The sequence below is a fragment of the Oryx dammah genome, unplaced genomic scaffold, assembly GCF_014754425.2.
Source record: "Oryx dammah isolate SB20612 unplaced genomic scaffold, SCBI_Odam_1.1 HiC_scaffold_26, whole genome shotgun sequence".
Taxonomy (NCBI): Eukaryota; Metazoa; Chordata; class Mammalia; order Artiodactyla; family Bovidae; genus Oryx; species Oryx dammah.
Window position 1 is genome coordinate 74,040,125 of NW_024070210.1, and position 26,262 is coordinate 74,066,386.

Genomic DNA, 26,262 nt, shown 5'->3' on the forward strand with positions numbered 1-26,262 from the left:
CAAAGGCAATGTGCTGGGCCCTCCCCACAAGAGGGTGAAGAGAGTGCAAGCCATGGTTCTTACCCTCAAGGAAGCCTGGGTGATGAGGTAAGACAACTAACGGAGTCCTAGGACTCAGGGAATCTGCGGTGTTGACACAGAAGGATTTCAGCTCAAACAAGGCCTCAGGTTGTCCAAAGGCCAGAAGAGAACCTTCATATTCTCATTTCTAAAACTTCTTAGGGCAAGAGTTTCACGTAGGTTTGTCTCCAGACTTGGGTTCCAGGGTTTAGAGACATTTGGCCCACGTGGCTGCCAAACCTCAACATAGCGTAAGGTGAAAAGGAATAAATTTGCCTTCATATTGCTATTTTGGAAATATATACCATTTTAGTGATGAAAATGCAGGTCAGTTTTCTTCACTGATACTTTTCAGTCAATAAAGTTTCATCCTCCCCCCTACCCCCACCCCTTGGAACTCAATCAAGACATTTTAATGGATTTTTTAAAAATGCATTCCACACATATTTTTATTATCCTTGCACCACCAGACCTTATGCATAGAAAAGTAGTTCTCAGAGAGCCCTCTGAAGTCTCAGAGAGTTCACCCCTCTAGCCATTCCCTCAGGCCTTCCTTCCGACTGCCTTAAATATTCCTTCCATTTGAGTGATCAGGCAGCCGAGTTAGCCTCTCTGCCCCACATCTCCCTCTTGCAGGGATATGGACATCTTTCAGGAACGGTGTGTAGAGTAACTCTGGCTATAAACACCCGTGTAAGAGAAGAACTTTCATGCCATGCCATAAGAGTGCTTCTGAGTGGAGAGTCAGGGGAGAGATCATGTAGGAAGGTGGAGTCGAGAGGATTTTGACTGTGGGAGAAAATACAAAACAAATTCGGGGACTGCTCTCTGTCTCGATTTGAGTCCGGTGGAAAGAGCTCTAGCTAGTAGCAGGAGCAAAGACTGTCACCTGACAGGCTGTGGAGATCTGGAATGATCAAGCAAAGGTGTCTGGGAAGGAAAAAAATTATTAGAAACCAGTAAAAGTCTATTACTTATGGACAAGCACTGTTTCTATTTGAATAAGTGTTTTTTTCAGATGTTTTGCTATGCAATTATAACTATATTTAAGAACAGAAATGAGATCGTATCCTACTTACCACTTTGTAAGCTGCTTTTTATGATAAATATCATATTTTGTAGATCAATCCATACAAAATCAATTGAAGTGCCAATTTGCACATAATAATAAAAATGGCAGTTGAAACTTAAAAAGGCATAGGCATTGAGCAGGGAAGTGACAGAGTTACATCGATACTTTGGAAGGATTAGTCTATCATCAGGATGCAAGATGGCTAGTGAGAGGAGGAAGGGAGGACAGAACTTTAGGTATGAAGTGCCATCATTCAGGTCAGAGGTTCGGGGAACCTGCGGATTTACTATGGTGATGCCATTCTCAGCCCTCCAGAATGATGCTGGGCCTGGTAGAAGACCAGCGTGAAGAGATGTAAAACACAACAATAGCCCATCCTTTCCGTGCCTAACTACCTCCACTGCTCAGCATCAGAGCTCCTGGAAAATTCCAGGCAGCTGACTTTGGCAAAGTGAGAAGTCCGTCCCTTTTATTCTGCTCCTCCCTTCCCCACCTTCCTGTGTAGACTGTGAAAGGAAAGAATGGCAGTAGGGAAAGTTTCAGATAAGGCAGTACCACTGGAAACGAGCAAAGTGCACTCCTAGTTTGCAAGATTTAAAGTCATTTCAAATACCACACTACGCATGGCCTTCTCGGTAGCAGAAGCAGCAATTTCCTGGATTTTGTTCGAGGGGTGGAGGTGGGGACAGCTGACTGGGAGTGGATCCTCCTGTTAAAGCAGTTTGTTTTGGATGCAGCTGTTACCCTTTGCCAGCTGGAAAGCAGATGATGATATTTGTTGTAGATTTTTCAAATCTGAAGCCCAAGAGACCATCTTCCCCCTCCCCCACAGACTTCCTGTACACTGTCACCAAGTGAAAGGAGGGCAGCGTGTTAGAGTGGAAAGGACACTAGCTTTGGAGCAAGGTTCACCTCTCGCAGAAGCCTAGACCACTGCCTTTGGGCCCTTCCACGCCACTTTACCTCAATTGCACAATGGGGAAAACAGTAACTCTTCTCTCAGGGGATGCTGGGGAACAGGGCAACCTATGTAAAACACTCCAATAGTACATACCACAGTGACTCTCTCTGAGATACTTTCCACCCCTGACGCTACCTCTTCAGTGATTTTTCTAAGAGAAGAATACAATTTGGTTGACTGCTCCCAGGGAAAGCCAGACTTGGAATTAGACCAGCTCCAGGAGGGGGACTAGTGCTGGGGAGACAGATTCACTATGGTGCTGACGGCCTAGTAATCAGTACAGAGTATCTCAAAGTGGTGACCATTCGCAAAACAAGTCCAGTCATGCGGTTGCTTAGAGGGTTCATCACAAACGCACAGTGGAGAGGAGTTCAAAGGCAAGGCACAGGCAAAAAGGAAAGGAAATGGTAGGACAAGGAGCATCAGAAGCAGGATAATATCTTTGCGAAGGGTACTTGAAAGAGCAAACAGCCTCAAGAGGTCTACAAAGGTCTACAGCCTCAAGAGACTGGAGCTGCAGGGAGACCACGAAAACTGAAGTCTGCTTCTTAGAGCCAGACACAAGGCCAAACCACTTTGGCAGTAAGAAAATTGAGTCTGAACAGAAACTGGCTATGCAATATTAAATATGTTCTTTGGAACACCTGTTCTGCAAGATGTCGCTAGATTGAAAATAAAGAGAGGGGAAAGGCTTCCTTGGCCACAGAAGTTTGGTAACTGTTGGATAAAACAAATATTTCTTTACTGTAGTATACCACTTCTCAAAGTCTTTAAAATACTAACATTAATTGTGACTCTAAAAGAAAGACAGGGAATTCTCTGATGGTCCAATGGTTAGGACTCCACACTTTCACTGCCAATGGCCCAGGTTCAACTCCTGGTAGGGGAACTAACATCCTGCAAGCCTTGAGGAGCGATAGATAGACAGATAGACAGACAGACAGATAGATACAGGTGTGTGAGTATGCTCCGTCACTTCAGTCATGTCTGACTCTCTGTGACCCTGTGGACTATAGCCCACCAGGCTTCTCTGTCCATGGGATTCTCCAGGCAAGAATACTGGAGTGGGTTGCCATGCCCTCCTCCAGGGATCTTCCTGTCCCAGGGATCGAACCCACATCTCCCATGTCTCCTGCATTGCAGGCAGATTCTTTACCTACTGAGCTACCTGTGCAGCCCAAAGTTACCTCAACTCTGAATCCTTTAAAGGGGAGAACACAAATATTCTACAGTGATATTCTCATCTACAAAGGGTAGCAGGACTAGTCCCAGTCCTGGGGAATGGAGTGTGGCTCCAGTTGCAGGCTGGTTGGAGAGGATTGTGGAAATGGGGCAGGGAGAAAGTGCAGTTGGTAGTGCCTTATGATCTCAGCCGAGGCTGGACAAAAGCAGCAGAACCTGAACATCTGTCAGAGGTATCAGAGAATTAAAACAAACAGAAAAACCTGAAAGATTTAGCCATATTTTTTCCTTTGCCTGTCCTTTACCTTTTATAAAAATAAAAATATGGCCCTTCATGGGATAGCATGGAATAGCGTGTTATAAAATATATGTTAAATAAGTCAAAATATAATCAAAAAAGTCCGAGAGAGTCTAAATCAAACTGTCCAAAAATTGTTATCACTTTTTTGCATGGTAGGATTTATTACCTTTTTTACTTATTTGTATTTTCCATTTTACACAATAAATGTCTTTAAAAAATAATAATTGTTTAAAAGTGACTTTACTGGGACTTCCTTGATGGTCCAGTGGCTAAGAATCTGTCTTGTAACGTAAGGAATGTAGGTTCAATCCCTGGTCAGGGAACTATGATCTCACAGGCCACAAAGCAACCAAGTCTACATGCTGCCCCTGCTGAGCCTGTAAGCCACAACTAGCGTCCATGTGACGCAATAGAAGATCCTGCCTAATGCAGTGAAGATCCTCTGTGCTGCAACTAAGACCCAACACAGCCAGATAAGCAATAAATACATATTTTTTTAAATACAGAAATTTTAAAAAACCACTTTGCTAATTTATAACAATTAGGAAATTAAAACTCCAAATTTTTAAAGTTTAGGATTTGATTTGGCAGTTTTGGGGAATATTATGTTAGTATTTGTGAATACTTCTCACTTGAGCTAACTCTGGTTAGCTTAATGCATTTGAATGGAACCCCTTTCAGAAGGAAACGTATTAGTTTCTAGGACCATGGTAACAAAGTACCAGAAACCTGAGTGGCTCAAAACAGAAATACAATCTCTCACAATTCCAGAGGCTGGAAAACCAAAATCAAGGTGTTGGCAGGGCCATGATCTTTCTGCAGGCTCTACACAACAATCTTTCTTCCTTGCTTCTTCCTAGCTTCTGGTGGCTGGGGCAATCAGTGACTCGTGGCTTCATTACGCCAGTCTCCCTCCATTGTCACACGGACTCCCACCCTGTGCATATATCTGTGTGCCTTCTCTTCTTCTGAGGTTCCAGGTGGATGTGAATTTGGAGGGGACACTATATAACTCACTACAAAACTAAAGATGATTTAGTCCACAAGCTCTTGAAAATACAAATTAGCACATCTTGGAGGGCCTATTTGAATCTATTAATATTGTAACTGTAACCTCTGTGGCTGCTGTGCTGCTGCTGCTAAGTCGCTTCAGTCATGTCTGACTCTGTGCGACCCCATAGACTGCAGCCCACCAGGCTCCCCCGTCCCTGGGATTCTCCAGGCAAGAACACTGGAGTGGGCTGCCATTTCCTTCTCCAATGCATGAAAGTGAAAAGTGAAAGTGAAGTCGCTCAGTCGTGTCCGACTCCTAGCGACCTCATGGACTGCAGCCTACTGGAGTGGGGTGCCATTGCCTTCTCCAAACCTCTGTGGCAGGTGACCTTAGGTGTATGAACCTCCTACAGAACTATGTTGACAAAGTACCCAGGGATATTTTCATAGCAACCTTTTTTTTTTCCATAACAGTGACAAACGGCAACAACCTATATTCTCATCAATTAGGGACTGGTTAAATTATCATACATTTATGGCATGTATACTCTTTAGCCTTTAAAAAGAACGAGGTAGACTTGAGTGACAGACATGAAAGATACTCAACATGGATTAGGAGAATGAAATGGCAACCCACTCCAGTGTTCTTGCCTGGAGAACCCCGTGGACAGAGGAGCCTGATGGGCTGCTGTCCATGGGGTTGCACAGAGTTGGACATGACTGAAGCGACTGCATGCATTGGAGAAGGAAATGGAAACCCACTCCAGTATTCTTGCCTGGAGAATCCTAGGGATGGAGGAGCCTGGTGGGCTGCAGTCTATGGGGTCACACAGAGTCGGACATGACTGAAGCGACTTAGCAGCAGCAGCAGCAATATGGATTAAGTGAAAAAAGAAAGTCAGTAAACAGTGTATATTTTCATTTACGTAATAAACTCGTACAAATTAAATAATCCTACATTTATGTTTTAAGGGATGACTTTATCTTTCAAAAGCACTTCAATAAGCACCAAAAGGTACTTATTATTCTCCTTCAATTCTTCTGAATCCCACTTCACCCTTTTATTAGTCTGCCTGAACTACTATAACAAAATACCACAGAATGTATGGCTTTGACAACAGAAATTTATTTTCTCACAGTTCTGGAGGCTGGGAAGTCCAAGATCAAGATGCTGGCTGATTCAGTTCCTGGTGAGCACTCCCCTCCTGGCTTGTAGAAAGCCTCCTTCTCACTGCGTCCTCACATGGCAGACTGAGAGAGCAAGCTCTCTGGTGTGTCTTCTTCAGTTCAGTTCAGTTCAGTCGCTCAGTCGTGTCTGACTCTTTGCGACCCCATGAACCGCAGCACGCCAGGCCTCCCTGTCCATCACCAACTCCCGGAGTTCACTCAAACTCACGTCCATCAAGTCAGTGATGCCATCCAGCCATCTCATCCTCTGTCATCCCCTTTTCCTCCTGCCCCAAATCCCTCCCAGGATCAGAGTCTTTTCCAATGAGTCAACTCTTTGCATGAGGTGGCCAAAGTACTGGAGTTTCAGCTTTAGCATCATTCCTTCCAAACAAATCCCAGGGCTGATCTCCTTCAGAATGGACCGGTTGGATCTCCTTGAAGTCCAAGGGACTCTCAAGAGTCTTCTCCAACACCACAGTTCAAAAGCATCAATTCTTCGGCACTCAGCCTTCTTCACAGTCCAACTCTCACATCCATACATGACTACTGGAAGAACTATAGCCTTGACTAGACGGACCTTTGTTGGCAAAGTAATATCTCTGCTTTTGAATATGCTATCTAGGTTGGTCATAACTTTCCTTCCCAGATACTAATCCCAGTGTGACAGCCTTACCTTCATGACCTCATCTAACCCTGATTGCCTGTCCCCACAAAAGCCCCAGGTGGCGCTATAATAGAACCTGTCTGCCAACACACAGAGAGACATAAGGGTTCGATCCCTGGGTCTGGAAGATCCCCTGGAAGAGGGCACAGCAACCCACTCCAGTATTCTTGCCTGGAGAATCCTGTGGACAGAAGACACTGGTGGCCTACAGTCTGTAGGGTAGCAAAGAGTTAGATACAACTGAAGCAACTTAGCACACACACACACAGAAAAGCCTCACTTCAAATAAATACATTGGGAGTTAGGGCTTTGACATACGAATTTTGGGAGGACACATTCAGTCCCTAACAATTCTCCTTATAAAAAACTCAGGCTATAAAACAATGCTTTAAAATGGAACCAACTGAAGCTTTTTAAAAATTAGCACATAAGAAAAAATGCCCCAAAGGACCTGGATTGGTCATTCAGATCCTGGATGTAGACTCCAGTGTTCTTAGATTCCAGTATTCTGTGTGGTGGGATGTAGCTTACCCCACTCCCAAGATACCTGAAATTGATCACCAGATGAATCCAGAGTAACCAAGCTTGAAGAAACATGTTACACCATCAGAGATGTATCATTATGACTCACACCATGGTTGTCATTCTTATTCTTTAATGGATCTGTGGGAATGGCAATCCTCCCAGCTCCCTAAGCAAGTGCTGGAGGGAAGTGCTATAATGGGAACCTGTTAAAATGTGAGTTTCACAACCATCCTCTTGAAATGAGAAAGGTAGTTGATAATGAAGAATGAATGGCATTACTAGCCAGCCTCTTCTCCCAGCACCATATTATTTCATGTCACTGCTGACAGGGGCATTTCATGACACTGAACAGCCATGAACCAGAAACAGAAAAAATTGTAATCTGTATAGAAACGATGCAGAAACCCAATCTGAACTAACAAGGTAGGATCTTACCCCCCCAAAAATATATATATTTTTTCTGATAAAGGGGTTTGAAAATGCATACAGACAAAATGGAGCAAAAAATTTTCATCCTGTTAAAACCCTATTACTGACATGGAAACAACTGTACCATGAATGGTATAATAGTAAGGTGTTCCTTTTCAGAAGACAACAATGATAGTAGAGTTAAATAACACAAATAACTAGAGATTGCAATAGAAGCCCATTTTACTGAAGCTGCTAAAAGGCTTAGGAGCTTTTTTAAAAACACTGGGGGAACAGGTTGAACCAGTGAGGCTAGCCAAATAGAATTATAATAGAGACATTGTAAAATGGCATAGACCAAAAACTTCAGAGTTAGCTATAAAACTTTTTCCTTTAGAGGGATGCATTCTCACAAATCTGGTTGTATGAACAGAAAATTTCTTTGTTCATTTCAATCCAAATGCAGATGCTCTGAAGAAAATGGCATGAAGGATTAGAAACAGTCAGCTGCTTAGACCCTTAAAGGGCTTCCCTTGTGGCTCAGCCTGTAAAGAATCCACCTGCAATGTGGGAGACCTGGGTTCGATCCCTGGGTTGGGAAGATGCCCTGGAGAAGGGAAAGGTTACCCACTCCTATATACTGGCCTGGAGATGGACTCTATAGTCTATGGGGTCGCAAAGAGTCAGACATGATTCAGCGACTTTCATTTCACTAGACCCTTCAAGAGGTGTTTGGGGATGAGAGGGGAAGTCACAAACACAAATGCCAAAACTGGACAGTGGCACAAACTGTAAAGGCAGACAAGGCAACTCATATGACCTGTGGAATCATGGTTTGCCTTCTCATAGTTTCTTTAATTAAAATAACATTTGCTCAAAGCCACAAAGTAAGGGAAGTTTAATATTTATTTTTACAATTTCAGTATTCCTATTATTTTCTAATTTAAGTTTCTCCCACGGGGGAGGAATACAAGGAGGCTCTCAAAAACTAATGACTGCTTAAACTACTCTGTGTAAATTCAAACCTTGTCATTTTAGAGCAATGAAACACTCTTAGGTCAGTGGTTCTGAACCCTTGCTGCAAAGTAGAATCACCGGGAGAGCCACACAAAAAACACTGATGCATTTGATCCCCCCTAAGCAGATGAAGTAAAATCTCGAGGTGTGGCCAAGGCATCAGTATTTTCTAAGGGCTCTCAAGGTGAATCTCTGAATCATTCTGCTTTGAGGTTTAAAATCATGTCATGTTATAATTAAAAACATTTTTTCCCCTAAATCCAAAAGTGGTAGCTGCATAATGCAGAGAATTAGGAAAAGTATGGAAAGTACAATTTAAAAAAATGATCTGAAATCTCACTATTCCTTTATATGTGGTAATCTAGTATGTTAGTCCCTTGCCTTACGCATGAAGAAATGAAGGCCAAGACTTCCTTCCTCTCTTAGGAGTTCATTTGGAGTCAGGATTAGAATATAGGTTTCCCTTTACTTTTCTTGCAAAACACATTTTTGTGCAAAAACTTGGATCCACACAAGTTTCATTCCAATCTGAAACTCTATTTCCATAAAGAAGCTATTATTTCTCATGATATTCTAACAAATGTTAAGAAAGTCAGATCATTAAAGAGTGACTTTGCCTTTCTCTTGAATTCGAGCACATAGGTAGGCCCCTCTGTTCTACAGAACACTGATTCCATTAGAAACTAACAGATGTAATGAAAAAAAAAAGAGAGAGAGAGACAGATTTCTCATTCAGGCAGATTGGAAAACAAAATGAAAGAAGTTTCTTTACTGCATCACTTCTTGTGGTTTTAGCGTTATACTAATAGCACTGAGAATCTCTGGGATGTATGTGCAGAATACAATATCTCGAATTTATTTGACCTTGGAACCTTTCCTCAGTTCTTTGGAACACATTTCAGCAAATAACACTGTGAGATTCCTAGAATAAAGGGGTAAATAGATCTGTAGTACCTTATTAGGGATTTCCCAAGTGGTTCAGTGGTAAATAATCCACCTGCCAGGGCAGCAGATGCAGGTTTGATACCTGGATCAAGAAGATCCCCTGGAGGAGGAAATGGCAACCCACTCCAGTATTCTTGACTGGAAAAATCCCATGGATAGAGGAGCCTGGTGGGCTACAGTCCATGAGGTCACAAAGAGCTGAATAAGACTGAGCCACTAGGCATGAACATGAGCACTCTAAAAAATTTATACCAAGCAGAGGCATACTTTAAAAGGGAAGGAGTATATGACTTGAAGGACAATGGCAGCAATATTGGTTATAAAAGGGGGAAAAAAGCAGTAAGCAACTTAAATACCCGGTAATAGGTTTAATTATGATACAGGCATATAATTAAACATAAAACCCAATCACTAGGAAGAATGTTGGAGATTACTGATGTTGAAAAAACACAGGACTTCCCTGCTGGTCCAGTAGTTAGGAGTCAGACTGCCGGGGTGAGGGTTGGGGGACACAGATTCCCTCCCTGATTAGGGAAGATCTCACATGCCAAGGAGCAACTAGGCCCCTGCACCACAACTACTGAGCCCATTCCCAGCAACTACTGAAGACGGCTGGCCCTAGAGTTCCTCTTGCACGAAAAGCCACTGCAGTGAGAAGCCGGAGCACCACCCCTGCTCCTCATAACAGAAAGGCCACATGCAGCAACAAAGACCCAGCACAGCCAAAAATAAATAAAATTTAAAATAAAATTAAAAACATGGAATGCATTTGTGGCAAACACTCCATTTAAACACAGAACAAGCCTTGAAAGCAGGTTACGCATGAAAAGGTTTGAAAACAAGGAATCTGACTTGCCCCAAAGTCACACAATTAAGTAGCGAAGCCAGGACTCAAAGGGAAACTGAATCTCGAGCCCAAGAGTCTTAAAACGCCCACAGGCTTCCCAGGTTTTGTGCAGGGCAGGGATAGAACTATCTACGACGCATTGTTACTGTGAGAATGAAAGAATATAATAAACACAAAGCTCCTGGAATACGGTGGACATTCAACACTCAGAAGCCACTAAATAACTCGCTCCAAGTCACACAATGCGTGGTTTTACCACGAATATAAACAGAAATTTGAACTTGTGTTCCCAAGAAGGCGTAAAAGTTGCAGAAGCACTTGCCTTCAATGCTTCCCTGGTAGCTCAGCTAGTAAAGAATCTGCCTGCGATGCAGGAGACCCCGGTTCGATTCCTGGGTCGGGAAGATCCGCTGGAGAAAGGCTAGGCTACCCACTCCACTACTCTTGGGCTTCCCTGGTTGCTCAGGTGTAAAGAATCCGCCCACAATGCGGGAGACCTGAGTTCCATCCCTGGGTTCGGAAGACATCCTGGAGAAGGGATAAGGCTACCCACTCCAATAGTCTGGCCTGGAGAATTCCATGGACTATACAGTCCACGAGGGTCGCAAAGAGTCGGACACGACCGAGCAACTTTCACTTCACTTTCTTGGCTTCAACCTCTAACGCAGAGTCAGTATAGTCTTTCCTCTGTCCCATTAACCGCACCTCAGAGGTCAAGTAACTCCCAGAAGGTCTCTTCAGAAAGAAGCGAAAGCGCAACAGCCCCTTTAGCACCAAGCTCACCAATTGGCCACGGGACAATTTCCGGGGCGGAAGTGACGTCTATAGTTGCGCGCCGGAAATGGACTTACAGAGTGAGCCCAAGAAGTCGCCGAGGTCTTTGGGCTTGGGATCCGGCTACGCTTTGGTCCAGAGCTTTGCCGCCTTTGTAGGCGGCTGTTGCCATGACGGCCCAAGGGAGCTTGGTGGCTAACCGAGGCCGGCGCTTCAAGTGGGCGATTGAGCTGAGCGGACCTGGAGGAGGCAGCAGGTGAAATGCTGGGCAAAGCTCGATATCAGAGCTCTCACTGTAGGACTACCCCAGAGGAATAGGACCTGAGCCTTCAGGCACAACTCTCTAAAAAGACGACTCCCGGGGAGCTGATGGCTTCTCTGCCGTGGAGGTTTCTGTGTCCAAAGGATGCTTATTTCATCCTTTCCAGTAGGCCAGGATCTGACGAACCACGGGAGGGCTTGGTCTAATATAGGTAGATGCAAATGAGGATCTTTATTCCTATTATGAGAACAGGAAATGTGGGATACGAAGTGTGGGAGGCTACAGCCTTAGTTTTTTTTTGGTTTGGTCTGTAGGGGCCGAAGTGACCGGGGCGGTGGCCAGGGAGACTCGCTGTATCCAGTTGGTTACTTGGACAAGCAAGTGCCTGATACCAGCGTTCAAGAGACAGACCGGATCCTAGTGGAGAAGGTACAGAGGTATAGATGTAACCATAGTCCTTGGGCCAGTTCTGAGCTACTCACCTACCTCTTCTTCCAGGCAGCACATGGATATCTTACTGAAGATGGCCCTTATCCCGAATATTTGGTAGCTAAACTGCTTGAGATAAGTGTTACATTAGTTGACCGTATCAGCTCCAAAAGTGCTAATTGGAAAAATAAAAGACGGTTGAACATAAGGCATAATAAAGTAGGTTGAAAATTATCTATTGGGGCAGCGCATTCCAGTTGAAGTCCTTTTTCTACTCTGGTACCCTTATACCACTCATCCAATCTGTCAGAGTAGTCTGTTGGTTCAAACAGATTGAAAATCTTATTTCTTATTGCTTTAATCTATCATCCTGGTCTAAGTCACTCCATCTCCTACCTCTTTCCCTTTTGTTCAGTCCTGTCCCCAGAATGACCTACTTGGTGCTGCTTAAATATGCCAGGCAACCTATTTCAGGCTTTTTGTACTTGTTCTTCCCTTTCCCCCCAGATTCCTTTATGATTTGCTGTCTCATCTCCTTTATGTTTCTGAGATGTTACTTTTGTAGTGAAGTCTACCCTCATGGCACTCCCTGTCTTGTTTTCTTATATTTATCCATATCATTCATATATTTTACTATCTCTTTTCATTGATGTAAGCTCTGTGAGAGCAAGATGTTTGTCTCCCAAGTGCCTGCAACAGTGCCTGGCACTTTTTTTTCCTCTCAGCCTTAATACTGCTTTTCAAAAAGCCCCATTGGCTTTCTTGATGTAGAGCAAATTCATTAGTTTCTGCTCTCATTTTGATTTCCTTCCTTTCCATTTCCTTGTGTCTCTAATTTATTATTCTTCTGACTTCTTGAAATAGATGCTTAGATACTACTTTTAGTCTTCTAATATGTATTTAAAGGTGTAAATTTCTCAAAGGTCTGGGTCTTACAGTTTTTATATATGGTATTTTTGTTATCAGTTAATATTTCTATTTTCCACTGACAGTTCTGCTTTGATTAGTGGATCATTTAGAGCACATTTGTTCATTCTAAGACATAAGAAAAAATTTCTAGTTATTTTTTTGTTACTGATTTCTAGCTCAATTACATTATAACCAAATAATATGCTTTGTATGATTTGAGCTGAGAGTTGACATGTTCTCCATGGCTCAGTTGTCAGTTTTTGTAGATGTCCCATCTGTGTTTGAAAAGAATGTAAATTCTTTATCTGTTAGGTGCAGTGTTGTATGTCAGTTGGGTTAATAATGTCATTCACATCTTACATATCTTGATTTGTCTGTTGTTCTATTAGTAAATGAGGTGTGCTGATCTACCATTATGTGGATTTTATCTAGTTCTTCAATTGTAGATGGGACAATGATAGGTGCAGAAGTATAAGAACAAAAGTAGGGAAGTCTTTTCTTTACCTAAAGTCATGGGGGGAAAATGGTATCTGGAAAACCCATAGGGAAAAACATAGTGAGGATGCCTTATCTTTAGTAGACGAGCAAGGTTCCTGTGGCAAAGTGAGAGAATGGTAGAGGTGGTGGAATTGAGGAGTTAGCTCAGCAGCACAGAACTGGGAATTGTGTTCATTTGACTTTAACGTCAGTGATATGATAAATGTGGGACTAAGGATAGTAATCAGTGGTTAAACCTGTGTTTGTTGTAGCGCTGCTGGGACATTGCCTTGGGTCCCCTGAAACAGATTCCTATGAACCTCTTCATCATGTACATGGCAGGCAATACCATCTCCATCTTTCCTACTATGATGGTGTGCATGATGGCTTGGCGACCCATTCAGGCACTTATGGCCATTTCAGCCAGTAAGTATCCTTTTTTTTTTTTTGCCAGTAAGTATTCTTGAAATAATAATCCACTCTAACTAAGCTTTAAGAATCAGAGGCAAATTCTTTGGCAAAACCCACTGTAAATCTTTGGCAGAGCTTGCTCTTGGCTAGTTGCATGCAGGGTGGTAATGGCAGTGGTGGTGGCATGAGGGGAAAATGGTACTTGTGGGTTTTTGTTTACCTTTAATGGTTCTATTTGCTATCTTAGTATGGGGCTGTTTGTATTATTTATATTAATATATGGCCTGATTCATACTGAAGAAAAAGTTGTTTTGGTTTTTGACACTTTCTCTTACCCCAACAGCTTTCAAGATGCTAGAAAGTTCAAGCCAGAAGTTTCTTCAGGGTTTGGTGTATCTCATTGGGAACCTTATGGGTTTGGCATTGGCTGTTTATAAGTGCCAGTCAATGGGACTGTTGCCTACACATGCATCAGATTGGTTAGCCTTCATTGAACCCCCTGAGGTAAGGCAAAGGAAAGTTAGATTTGGAGCAGCTCTAATGTACAGTAAACAGCTGACCCATTTGATGGTGGGGGATCACAGTTGGTATTAGAGCTCATTTCTTAAATAAGACCCATTAGGAATTTGAGAATTGTTATTCTTAAAAGATAAAGTAAAATAGAGCTTGTGGTTAAAGTAGTAAGTACTCAATTCAGGAAGGTATTTCAACACTCATTCACCATTAACCTATTTACTTTTTCGTTTCTCAGAGGATGGAGTTCAGTGGAGGAGGACTGCTTTTGTGAACTTAAGAAAGAAACACCTGGTACCTATGTATCTGGATTCTTTATGCCCAGTGGCTCCTTCTCAGCTTATTAACCCTTAACATTATCTCCTGCTGAAAAGAACCAAAAGCTTTTTTCTCCATGGTGAAAGACTGTTTCACTACAAACACACAAAAACTATACCACAACTCTTGACTGAAAATAAGGTAGAAAACTTTATTTATGTTTCCAGTATAGAGCAAAACAACAAAACCATGACTATGTAAACAAAAGAATGGTTACTGTTAAATCAAGAACCATAGCAGCATCTCCTTTTAATAAATTAAATGGTTGAGAACAATACTAAAAAAAAAAGTTGCACAAGTTTTCCTTAAATCTATTCTCCTTAATATTTCACTTCTATTTAACACAAGCTGGGACATAAAAATTCTGTTGGAGATACTTGTGGAAGATGTGAATTCAGATCATACATGATGAAAAGAAAAATAAACCAGACCAAAAAAGCACATAAAATGCTTACAGTGTAATAACTACTTTAATATCCAGAAAAATGGATTTTTAACACGTTTGGGGGAGTAAGGATTGGCAGGATTGCTGGGGCAACAGGAATCTGAGGCAACGGAAGATATAAAGTGGTGATCTTCCCCCCGAGAGGAACTGGGAACCTGTCAAACAGATGCTGCGATTCAAACTTCAGTTTTAAGATAGCTATGCAATGCAGAGGGCCAGCAATTAGAAAATGAATATTGTCATAACCTGCCCTGGTAAAGTCATAGCTAAGACTTAAAAGCTGGATCTCATTCAAAAAGCAGGAGGATGTCTTTCCTTTTTCTTCCTGCTTAAAACACATAGCCTCCTCCCATAAGATGCATTCTCTCATCAAGTTTTCAGTATTGCTTTATTTGCAATTGAGAGACAAGACGCTTTGCAAACATAAGTGACACGTAGACATGAAATGCTCTAGACAGAGATGAGTTTAAATCTAGCCCAAGAACCACTTCCCCATGTAACAGTGATTGTTTTAGGGGTGCAGTAGGGGCTATATTAGCAGCCACTAATTCCATTATCCCTTTAAAAGATTCTTACGGAGCTCCAGCCACAGAAAGCTCCTCTAAAAACTAACCTTATTTTCTGCCCACGTTTTTTCTATATGGAAAAAAATACATATACATATATCACTTTGGCCAGAGGGTGTGTGTAAATAAAAAGGAATTCTTGGGCAAGCTGACTTTAGAGCATGGGTCATTAATAGCTTGGGTCCTTGGAGACTTGTTCTGCTACTGCTGAACTCAACTGAGCAATGGAGTATTGCAATGGAAGTTGTAAACAATGCTTCTACCCTCTGCAGAAAGCAGCAGGGAAAAAAAAAAAACGAAACTTACAACATTGCTACCTAAGCTTGGACATTTAAAGAAGAGGAAAGGGAATAAATCAAAATGACTCAAATTTCTTAAGTCATATTGAAGGGTTTTTCTCCTCTGTCCATAAGGGTGAGAATAGTCTGCAGACTATGGAGCAAAGCAGCTTGTTCCATATCCTACTGGTAATCAAAGAGTGGCACTATTTATTATTCATAAAATGAATTTCAAAAGCAGCCATGAATACAGGCAAGATAGTTTCTTGAAATACCCTATCTATCCTGTAAAATAAATGAAGACTTCACATAAATTACCACTCAGCCACACAGGGTAGCTTCCCTATGCTTGAAAGTCAGATGTTTTGTGATCATTAACTTAGTAAATTAGTGAAGTTTGCACAAGTATTTTCTTGACACATTTTGAGCTTTCTGAAAACAAAACAAATAGCAAAAGACTTAACTTGGATAATTTTTTAGTTCAGATCCAAGTTTCTGGAGTCAGAATAAGGAATTGGGGGGGAAAAAAAAAAGCTCATACTTTGAGCACTGAGGCGCATGCCTCAAGTTTTCACTATGGCTTTGGGAATAAGTCCGCAGGTTTCTTAAAAAGAAGTTTCTTGAATCAGGCCATTGCCAGTTATACACCACTTCAGTGAAGCAGGTAAGAAGAATAGCAGCTGCTCAGTAACTTTGGCACTATGGAAGGAGTATGGCTCTAAACCTCAAATTCCACTGCTGGATTCCCCCTTTGAAGGATAGTCCAAAGGTTTAGGGAAGGATTTTTGCCAGTCTTCTAGCGTTTGTTACCATGAGTTTTGATCTGTGCCTATAACCCAGAGGACATAAAAGGGAGAAGGAAAGGAGGATCTGTTGGTCAATATGCATTATCATCTATATTTCCTGGATAATAGCTCATGTATTTTGCCCATATCACATAGGTAACTACAGACTGTATTTATCCAGATCTTGATAGATACCTTTTGGAGTTCCCTTAGTTTGTCCATTTGAAAAGAACCTGAAAGAATTTTTACTCAACCTTCTAAAAAACAATTTCCATGGTAACAGTGCCTGTATTACAATCTTAACCACAGAATGGGTTTTGAAAAACAGCTGAAATATATAATATAGTATGTGTTCCTAAACATATTTGGGGGGAACCTTGTTTCAGAGGAAGTAGAGGCTGCAGTTTCATGTTTCAGTTTTTACATATTAGTACCCTAATATAAAATTAAGAGTCCCGGAGAGCAGTGGATGCACTGACGAAAATTTTCATCTTGGCCTGCCACAGTTACTGACACCAAGATGTAAGATCCCCGTGTACTTGGCCATGAATTCCTTAGTATGATGAGGCTGTCTCTCTGGCTGTCACCCCCACGGTGTCATCATTGAATCATGACTTCTAAGACTCATCTTTAATGTGAGATGTGTACTTGTGTATTTGCCTTTTGACTTCAGTTGAATTTCTAGCATCTCTTTTACCAACTTATTTTATTGGTTTAGTTTGTTCATCCTAAGTTGCCTTCATTCTGAGACAGACATGGCTTGTAGGCCTTGAGCACTGTTCTGATGTTGAGGGAAGATCTACTTCTTTAAGGACAGCAAGTCATATGGTAGCGAAGAACAGATCGGTTTGTACTTTCTTGCACAAGGACTTGAGGCTCAGCTCATTAAGAGTTCAGCGTGATGTATACAGAATACAGGTCTCTAGTTGATGGGAGTGGTGATGAAGAGCTGGCACTTCCACGGAGGACAGAATCCTTTTCAGAAGGTGAGGCCAAGCAGAGTCATTCAGGAGTAGATTATGAATAAATGGTGATCACTTCACTGCCACCACCTCGGACAAGAAGGACTCGCTCTAGTCCTTCAGTGAGTACTTCTAGGAACTCCATGTCTTCAGAAATTGTCAAGGAGACAAGTAGGAAAAGAGCATTCTTACAACCTGGCATCATAATCTGAGTTTATCTGACTACAAAGCTGAAAAATCAACAGGCTTAACTATTATATAGTCAGAACTGGAGACGTCTGAACTCTGGATTCAATTCAGTTCTGTGAAGTAATCTGGGGATCTAGTCTCTTGGCATAAATAATATTAATGCAAAACTCTTTCCCACTTGTTAGATTTTTTTTCTGTTATTTTTAAATGGGGGAACCCACAAGTAATATGTTATTAGTACACAGTAAATAAGCCAAAAGGGAGAAAAAGCCACAACAGGGTAGCTTGTAAGATTCCAAGAGAGAATCCAAGTAATTTCCAAGTGCAGCTCCTCGAGTTACATTTTTTCCCTGCCACTTCTTTTTTCTATGTTTCACTGAAATACAGATGATTTACTCTTTGTTTTCCTTTAACCTCTTTTCCTTAATGGTATTTATAAAATGGACCAGTCTTTGCTATTTCAGAGGATGAACCCTTGTCTTTTCCTCTCAGAGGAAATTCCCCTTTAACTTCATCCAAGACAGACTTTGTGAAGTGGGAAGAGCCTGGAAAGGGGAAAGGATATGGTGTTCCATCTGTAGGATGATCAGAAATGGTTCTCTGTACTGAACATTAGAAGTCATTGTGCATATATACCACCTAAAAAATCTGTCTAGGGTTCAGAGAGAACATTACACCCAACTCCCCCAAAGAAGCCTAGTACCACTTCTTAGTAAGGGTCCTTGCTTGAGACTTTTAACAGTCTTCTCTTCTCAAGAGGGGAAGTCATAGACAGTGACCTTTATAGTTACTCAGTGTCTCATCCAAAACACATTTAGATTTTCCCTACCAGCAATTCTGCGCTCAGAAAGGATACAATTTTCGTCACCCTCAGGGTTTCGGGGTGGCCCTGGCATATTCAACAAAACCAGCTTTGCTTCATGGGACTTGTTAACTATAACCTCATTGAGCTTGACTGCTGTATGCATCCGCCTCACATTGGACTGGTCCCTGGAAGGGGAGGGTGAGGGGTTAGAAACAGAAGTAGGTTATGGCAAAGAGAAAACTAAGGCATATCGTCAACTCTTAAAAAACTTGAGATAGTAGAGGTTTTTTGCTTAGAGTATGAGTAACATAATGAACAAATGACTGCCTTATAATATTGATATCATGGGTTTTCTCATTCTGTATTTGTTTTATACCAGGAACACAGTAAGGGCAGGAAGAAAGATGGTTTGTGTACAATATTAATTGGTGACTGGTATGCATAGGCAAACAACAGAAAGATGGCTGGATCTGGGGTGAAAAGAAGACTAGATTCTGTGTACCCAGGCAAAGTCGCATCTGTGGCACTAACGGGGCTACTACGTTAGGTTTGAGTTGGAAACTTACGGACGCATGTTAAGCAGGTCCTGGAACCCTTCCATTGACTTGGCCTTTTGTCCCCGAGAAGCCATATACTTGTCTTTTGTCCACGTCATGTGCACCTTCTCCTGATAAGTCTCTGTGTCGTCATCCTCATCAGAGCCAATGCTGGTCAGTCGTAGCATTGAGTTCCGATCTTTCACCAGCTGTGCCTGGGGGAGGCCCAACACAACTATGATACTATACCCGTTTTCTCTCGTGCATCATCTTTAATTATTTTAAAATGTGGCTACTGTAGAGTAACTAATAAAGCAAGTAAGGAAGAATCTGTCGTGCTGTGAGAAGAAGGCCATCATCCCTTTCAGCGAAAGACCGCCCAGGCTGGGAGGGGCCGACCGGCAGCCTCACCTCCCGGTCCCGCTCCGTCTTGGACAGGCGCATGTGCCGCAGCATCTGTGACCTCTGCTCCATCATCAGGGTGCGCTCGTACGTGTAAGCGGATATGTCACTGTCGTGCTGCCGTACACACCACACAGATAAGCACAATAAGCGTCAAGGCATGGGCAGTAAGCACAAAGGAACAAGAAACACGTGCTCTCATTTCCACTCACTAAATTAAACCAGAGCAACTATCACAGTACCAGCCCAGGTGTCAGTTTTTGTTTAGTCACTGAGCTACAGGAAACAATGCTGTGGCCTGTAGATCAGATCCAGAGCTCTGAGTCTCTCCACAATCTAACCATTACATATGTGTTTCCTTGAAACACAAAACACAAAATCCTTAGTTTAATACTGCCAGGTTATTAAAAAAAAAAAAAAGCTATGTGTGACTTTAGCATGAATATATGAATAGAAACTTAATAAAACTGTATTAAGAAGACAAGAATCTGGCAGAAATAGGACTATAATAAACAAGAAAGCAAAACTTAAAACCACCACCAAATACACACCACATATGTGCTATACTTATCTAGATCAATATACCAGAGTGTTGGAACTAAGGGATTAATCCACATTTGCAGCTGAAGAAATTCCCAGACTAGAAGAGATTCTAGAATGACAGGGTGGGACACGGGAGAAGGGTAGCTTCTCAAACTCCACTTTCTCACCATCTCTACCACTTCCACCTCTGCCTCAATGCGAAGGTGATACAAGAAGGTGGCCAGGTCCTTCTTCATCTGAATACTGTTGTCTTCTAGCTGGGCTACTGTGAAGATCCGTATGCTGCATTTTCGCCACACCTGAGAAAGTACCATATATACATGGGAAATTAAATGCAAGGAAGCAGAAAGAGAGTTATTCAAATGGCATTTTTGCCTAGAACAACCTTGAATAGTATCAAGGTATTTGTTCCTAGCTTCTTACTTGCTGTATTATTGTACTTGGGCAAAAGTTTGACTATGAACACATTAAATACAGTTTAAACAAGAAAAAAAACTGGCAAAATGGAAAAGATAGAATGTGATACATTAATAGTGAACTCTGGGAGTTGGTGAGGGACAGAGAGGCCTGGCGTGCTGCGATTCATGGGGTTGCAAAGAGTTGGACACGACTGAGCAACTGAACTGAACTTAGTCAGATAGCATACTAATGACACCGTGCAGAATATACTGTTTGTTTATTTTTTCCCTGTGGCAAAAAAAAAGTTCATTAAGGAAGGAACAGAAAGAACAGAAAAAAATACCTCAAGGGAGAGGTGGGCCAAGCCAAGACAGACACTGGCTATATTTACTATTTTAAACTTCAGTCTCACCAAAGGATGAGTAAGACACACATACCCCTTAGGTTTCCAGCACTTTGCTCTTTTTTTTTTTTTTTAAACAGGACATGTTCCCTTGTTAATGTTTTTTCACAAGGGCTTAATAAACTTGCTAAATTTCCCTTGGAGATGGTTAGATATAAACTACAAAGAAAACTATTTCTCATAAGGTTGAATCTGGGATTATGGAAGGCCAAGAATAATCCCCAACATTTCAAAGCCCCAACATTACAGAATGAAAGAAAAAAACTGTCTAGTGAACCAACCAGGACAGAAGTTGAGGGAGAGAGACTTTTTTAAAAAAGGTGACAAAATACCTTATGCTGTTTCAGTAGGAATGGTAATAGCATGAGCATCCCCCCATCATGCACAATCCACCACACATCAATGTTGCCCTCAGAAAACTGCTCCACATTGCTGGGAAAGAAGGAGATGTTTTTGGCCACCAGCAGGGCCAGATGGGCAGCAGTTGTCACTCGAACTGTGCCTAGAGAAAAAAGAGAGACTTGGGATAAGCAGAGATGAATCCTCAGGCTTGCCTTGCTTCCTACCATGTCCGCAAAGAAAGGGTAATGCCCCTTTACAGTCCTTTGCATAGGGTGTCCTATTTACACAGGGTTATACCAAATCAAGTAACAAAATTTATTAATAAAAATCTGAACAGCTAACAGAATTAGACTGAGACCTATGATTAACATCACTAGGTATATTCTGATTACTCTATTTCTAAGAGGGGGGTGGTATGTGAATTTGGGAGATTCTGATGTTGAAGAACACTTCCTCCAACTCCTGTGAGAATGCCAATGAGGGAGATCACACATGGAAGTATGACAGTTTCAGAGATAATTCCTAACATCAGACTTGGCAAGATAAACAACTGATGAACATTATGTGAGGCTGGAGAAGGTGAGTAGAATCAGTTATTACTACTAATAGTTATTTGTGCTCGTCTGCTCAGTCATGTCTGACTCTCTTTGACCCCACAGACAGTAGCCCACCAGGATCCTCTGTTCATGGAATTTTCCAGGCAAGAATACTGGAGTAGGTTGCCATTTTTTTCCACCAGGGGACCTTCCCAACCCAAGGACTGAACCTGAGTCTCTTGCATTTCCTGCATTGGCAGGTGGATTCTTTACCACTGTGCCTCCAGGGAAGCCCAACAGTTATTTAGGTGCCCTTATAAGGCTATGTTTCAGCAACGACAGAATTTCTACTGTACAAGGCTGGCGCATGGGGTCAGAGTATATCCTCTATTTGGGCCCTCAAGACAGTACAAGAAGTGGTCTGTACCAATAAAAGTCTTCCAAGCTCGAGCATCTTCACTCTGGCGCCAGCCGTTTGGCCATCCCATCACCACTGTGTTGTGCTTCATGCCCCCAAGGCCACATGACTGGATGAGGTGGGAAATGCCCTCCCTCAGTTTGGCGGCCACCACCAGCTGGGAGAATCCTTTCACCTTCTCTGCCTCCATCAGATGCTTTATGGTCTGAAAGAGAGAGCCAGAACCTCAAAATTGGATTACTTTATCCTGGGTCTTTTAACTTCTTACTTCTCCATATTATACTCCCCTCCTCTTTCGAAACTCTGTATAAGATTGTATCTTGTACAGAACAATTAAAACAGTTTAATTTATCCCGATGAAATTTTATCATCCTTTGCCTTTTCACTTTTTAGGAGCTTACTACATACACAGATAGCTGTCTACATGTAAATCCTCGACATCTCCCTCCCTTCTGCTTTTCTTCCTAACATGCCAAACCAACTGAGAACAGGAATCTTCACAAAGCGAATATTCAGTATTCCTTAATGGCCCAGGGTTAGTGTGAACATAATCTTCCTTCCTCAGTGTCAGTCTTGCTCTGAGTCATATTACTAAAAATTCAATATGATGATTCAGTTTCACTTCAGAATTTTCTCAAGTATGTTTTATTTTTCTGTTTCTCCTATTTCCACATTCCTTTTGATATTTTAATGGTGATTATTAATGACACTTGTATTTCTTTTACTTCACTCTCTTGGTGGAATGGTGAAAGGAATAATGATATGGAAAATGGATGATTTTCCCAAAGGCACAGATTAAGTCAGGGTGTATCTAGATTCATTAGTGTCTCTTGATTTCTAATACGTGCTTTTTATTTATTTTTATGATCATTCTGGACTAATGTTTCTTCAGCACTTCTAGTTTTAGTGTTTCAAAGCTAAACATTTCATTTCATTCCAAAATGAAATCTAGTAAATTAAAAAAATTTTTTTTATTACATTTACTTGTTTATTTACACTGTGCTGGTAAATTTTCACTGTGGTACTCAGACTCCTCTAGTTGTGGCATGTGGGTCTAGTTCAAAGACCAGGGGTTGAAACCTGCCCCTCTGCATTGGAAGCATGGGGTCTAAGCTACTTGACCACCAGGAAGTCAGTAAAATTTTTAAAATGCAATTGAAACTTCCCCAGGGTAGTTGTATTGCTTATAATAAATATTAGAATGGTAACTACTTTCTTCTTCAGGAAGAACTTTAATTCCCATAAGCTAATCAGACTTGGCAAAAGAACCCTGGTTCTGCTACCATGTATTAAGATTAGTAAAGAGGAAGAAAATGGGCTCATTGCTCCTTGGTGTCACAACTAGATTGAGAGGAATTATCACCATGGTTCAAGGGATGATTTATTTATGTGACTTCTCTCAGGGCTGAGCCAATGTCTGGAGTCTGTTTGGAAATAGTGCTTAGCCTTGATAATCTTATAGTTTAGAAAGTTTTAAATGGGAAGAATAAATTATTATCTTCTGGTTCACCTTATTATTTGGAGAATATGACCATACAAGTCAGCACAAGAAGGACACCTCTTAGGTTGCTCAGGAAAGGAATCAACTTAGAAATCTGAGGTCTTATGATTCAGCTGCACAAAACCATAAGCTAAATTAAATCCTACTAGGTCATTAAGCCTTGATTGTTACCTGCTCAGCAGCTAAAGCTTCACCATAGTTCTCCAGGAAGTTCCCAACAATGACAGAGCCCACAATTGTGAGACCCTTTCCTGCCTTAAGCTGTGAAGCAAAGGTGAGGAGACGAGGATGCTTGACGTGTAGGTCTTCATCTAGTTTCAGCAATACAAGCAGCTGCGGCCTGCAAAGAAGTTGGCAGGGGGATGGTAGGATGAGAAGACACTTTGGGTCTGAGGACAGAATGACAATCCTACCCTTTAATTCAGGAGAACTGAATAAAACATATACTTTGACAGAGGAAGAGATTAGAGAAAATGATGAGGCTATATAGTCATTCTGAATTTTCCCACTATTACCTCAAGTTGATCAGTCTTGAAGGAAGAATGAAAAAAGGGTAGAAGTCTAGATCATGTATCATATAACTAAAAGGTCACAGAGATCAAGGATTTAGAATCAGTCAAAACAGGTTCATTACACGAATCCCTTGGGTCATACGATTCCCTTATGCTGTAATCAATGAAGCACACAATTCTGTGTGCCAGATCTGTTGATTTTTTTTTACCTCCAGTTTTTAGTGTGTGGCGGTCCTTCCTCCAGCCTAAGCAAAGCAAATCGGGCTGCACTGAGGGACAGGCCGCGGATACCATCGCCCCATTCTTTCTCAGCTCTGAGAGAAAGAGGCGAAAAGAGCAGAGACAGACTTAAAATCTAGCAAGTACAATTTCAAAAACTAAAGTTTACTTTATTTAAAAGTAACATGCACACAAAGTAGATTAAAACTTGCATTAGCTATTTATATGATGCTCACTACTAACACAACGAACCCACTGTAGGCAGATCAACACTATCCTCCATCAACACACTGCACTGTACAACAGTTCAGAATAAAGGCTGAGAGGGTCACTCACTTGTCCTGCGATGTAACTGTTGAAAAAGCTAGAATGCTAAATAGCAATTTGGATTAGGAAATTACTACAGATCCAAAGTTCAAATTATTTCAAAAATAATGCAGAGAAAGCAAAACTCAATGTAATCTAAATCAGAGTGTTATTTATTGCTAATTTGGGCAAGCTGTTAATGAAGTTGTTACAAAGTTATTCAGGACTGATTTCTTTTTCATCTCAGACACAATTCCTTGCCTGAAGAGATAAGCAAGAATATTTATATCTGTTTAATACTAATCATTATTGGAAAAGACTCTGATGTTGGGAGGGATTGGGGGCAGGAGAAGAAGGGGATGACAGAGGATGAGATGGCTGGATGGCATCATCGACTCGATGGACATGAGTTTGGGTAAACTCCAGGAGTTGGTGATGGACACGGAGGCCTGGCATGCTGTGATTCATAGGGTCGCAAAGAGTCAAACACGACTGAGAGTCTGAACTGAACTGAATCATGATTATTTCAGTACCTCTTTTTATTTTTTCATTGATCCGTATTTTCTCAATAGTTTCCCCTTATGATCAAAATTTAGGTACAGATGAATGAAGTTATCTGGATCCCTAATGTAATTTTCACTGGTATGGATCTAACCAAACTAGCCAGTTTGCATAGTTTTAGCATCAATCAAGATTCTATCGACAGACTCACCCTTGGTACTCGATGTATTTGTAGATCATACCAGCTATTACCATAGCTACAATGGCATAATACCAGGAAGAAATGAACATCAGCGCCAGACAGATACTCATTCCCATGAAAGAGAGTGCCCTAGAAAATTAAAGACAAAAACAAATAAAAAATGTTTTCTCTAAGCAGCTATAAGAGAAGCCTGTGATAGAGGTGCTTCTTAAACTGGTGAAAAATTATTTTTTAAAACTCCAATATGTTGTAGACAGAACCTCTGTAAAATGCAGTAAAATTGAATTACTGGAAAAAAAATGTTATATGTTTGGATGCCGTGCCAATGTCAAATTTGTATAAAAGTTTCTAAACATTTTTTCCCGGGTGTGTGGCAGGGTGGCAAGGGGGTCACTGTGCCGTGAGGTATGCAGGACTTTCATTTCCCCAACCAGGGATTGACCTCATTCCCCCTGCAGTGGAAACACACAGTCTTAACCACTGGATCACCAAGGAAGTCCTTTTTTCTTAGTTTTTATAGTTATCTTATCATGGATTGGGAACAATCAGCAGATCTGCACTGAGCCCCAAAGCATCCCTGAAAATAAAGTGAAAGTGTTAGTCGCTCAGTCGTGTCCAACTCTGCGACCTCATGGTCTGTAGCCCACCAGACTCCTCTGTCCATGGGATTCTTCAGGGAAGAATACTGGAGCGGGTTGTCATTCCCTTCTCCAGGAGATCTTCCCGACCTAGGGACTGAAACCACGTCTCCCACATTGCAGGCAGATTCTTTACTGTTTGAGCCACAGGGAAGCTCCTTAGTGCTGATGTTTCCTATTGCTGGAATAATACATAAATGAACCAGGGTGCTACAAAAGTCATCTGCAGTTACGAGGACAATTAATACCTACATGGCAAAGCAGGGATGGGACATGTAGTCAGAATTATTACCAACTCTATAATCTTTAGGGAAAAAAAGCATTTCATGTGAATATTTCTAAAAACTTTATGAAAATTTATTAGCATACCTGCAGAACCCACTGAAAAAAAATCTGCCATTAGTTTCCTTACTTTACATAGGGAACTTGGAAGAAAATAATGAAATTCTTGTTTTGATTAAATAAATTAGATAGACAACTACATTTACTGAAGTTGTACTGTGTAAAGAATGAACTAAGTTGTATGATAAATTTCA

At 41.5% G+C, this 26,262-nt stretch overlaps 2 protein-coding genes across 5 annotated transcripts in view; one reads left to right on the forward strand and one right to left on the reverse strand.

The window, feature by feature from the left end:
• The first annotated feature begins 10,969 nt into the window (after positions 1–10,969).
• On the forward strand, positions 10,970–14,686 carry EMC4 (ER membrane protein complex subunit 4). 2 transcript variants are annotated; one of them, XM_040227008.1, is made up of 5 exons: positions 10,970–11,175; positions 11,496–11,610; positions 13,269–13,422; positions 13,751–13,911; positions 14,159–14,686. In XM_040227008.1, the coding sequence occupies exons 1-5, from the start codon at positions 11,090–11,092 to the stop codon at positions 14,192–14,194; spliced, it is 552 nt and encodes a 183-aa protein (XP_040082942.1). In that variant the 5' UTR covers positions 10,970–11,089; the 3' UTR covers positions 14,195–14,686. The 2 variants fall into 2 exon arrangements, with proteins under 2 accessions (XP_040082942.1, XP_040082944.1); XM_040227010.1 differs by having other exon boundaries at positions 10,986–11,175; positions 11,496–11,618; positions 14,159–14,678.
• The window catches only part of SLC12A6 (solute carrier family 12 member 6), an 86,832-nt gene continuing 75,031 nt past the window's right edge, over positions 14,462–26,262 (reverse strand). For all 3 annotated transcript variants that reach the window (XM_040226991.1, XM_040226992.1, XM_040226993.1), the window contains 10 exons: positions 25,098–25,217; positions 24,070–24,174; positions 23,520–23,688; positions 21,857–22,052; positions 20,884–21,053; positions 19,917–20,048; positions 19,216–19,323; positions 18,835–19,019; positions 18,320–18,453; positions 14,462–17,421 (listed from right to left, as the gene is read on the reverse strand). In XM_040226991.1, the coding sequence (XP_040082925.1) occupies positions 17,330–17,421; positions 18,320–18,453; positions 18,835–19,019; positions 19,216–19,323; positions 19,917–20,048; positions 20,884–21,053; positions 21,857–22,052; positions 23,520–23,688; positions 24,070–24,174; positions 25,098–25,217 (1,411 nt within the window). In that variant the 3' untranslated portion in view covers positions 14,462–17,329. The remainder of the gene's footprint in view (positions 17,422–18,319; positions 18,454–18,834; positions 19,020–19,215; positions 19,324–19,916; positions 20,049–20,883; positions 21,054–21,856; positions 22,053–23,519; positions 23,689–24,069; positions 24,175–25,097; positions 25,218–26,262) is intronic.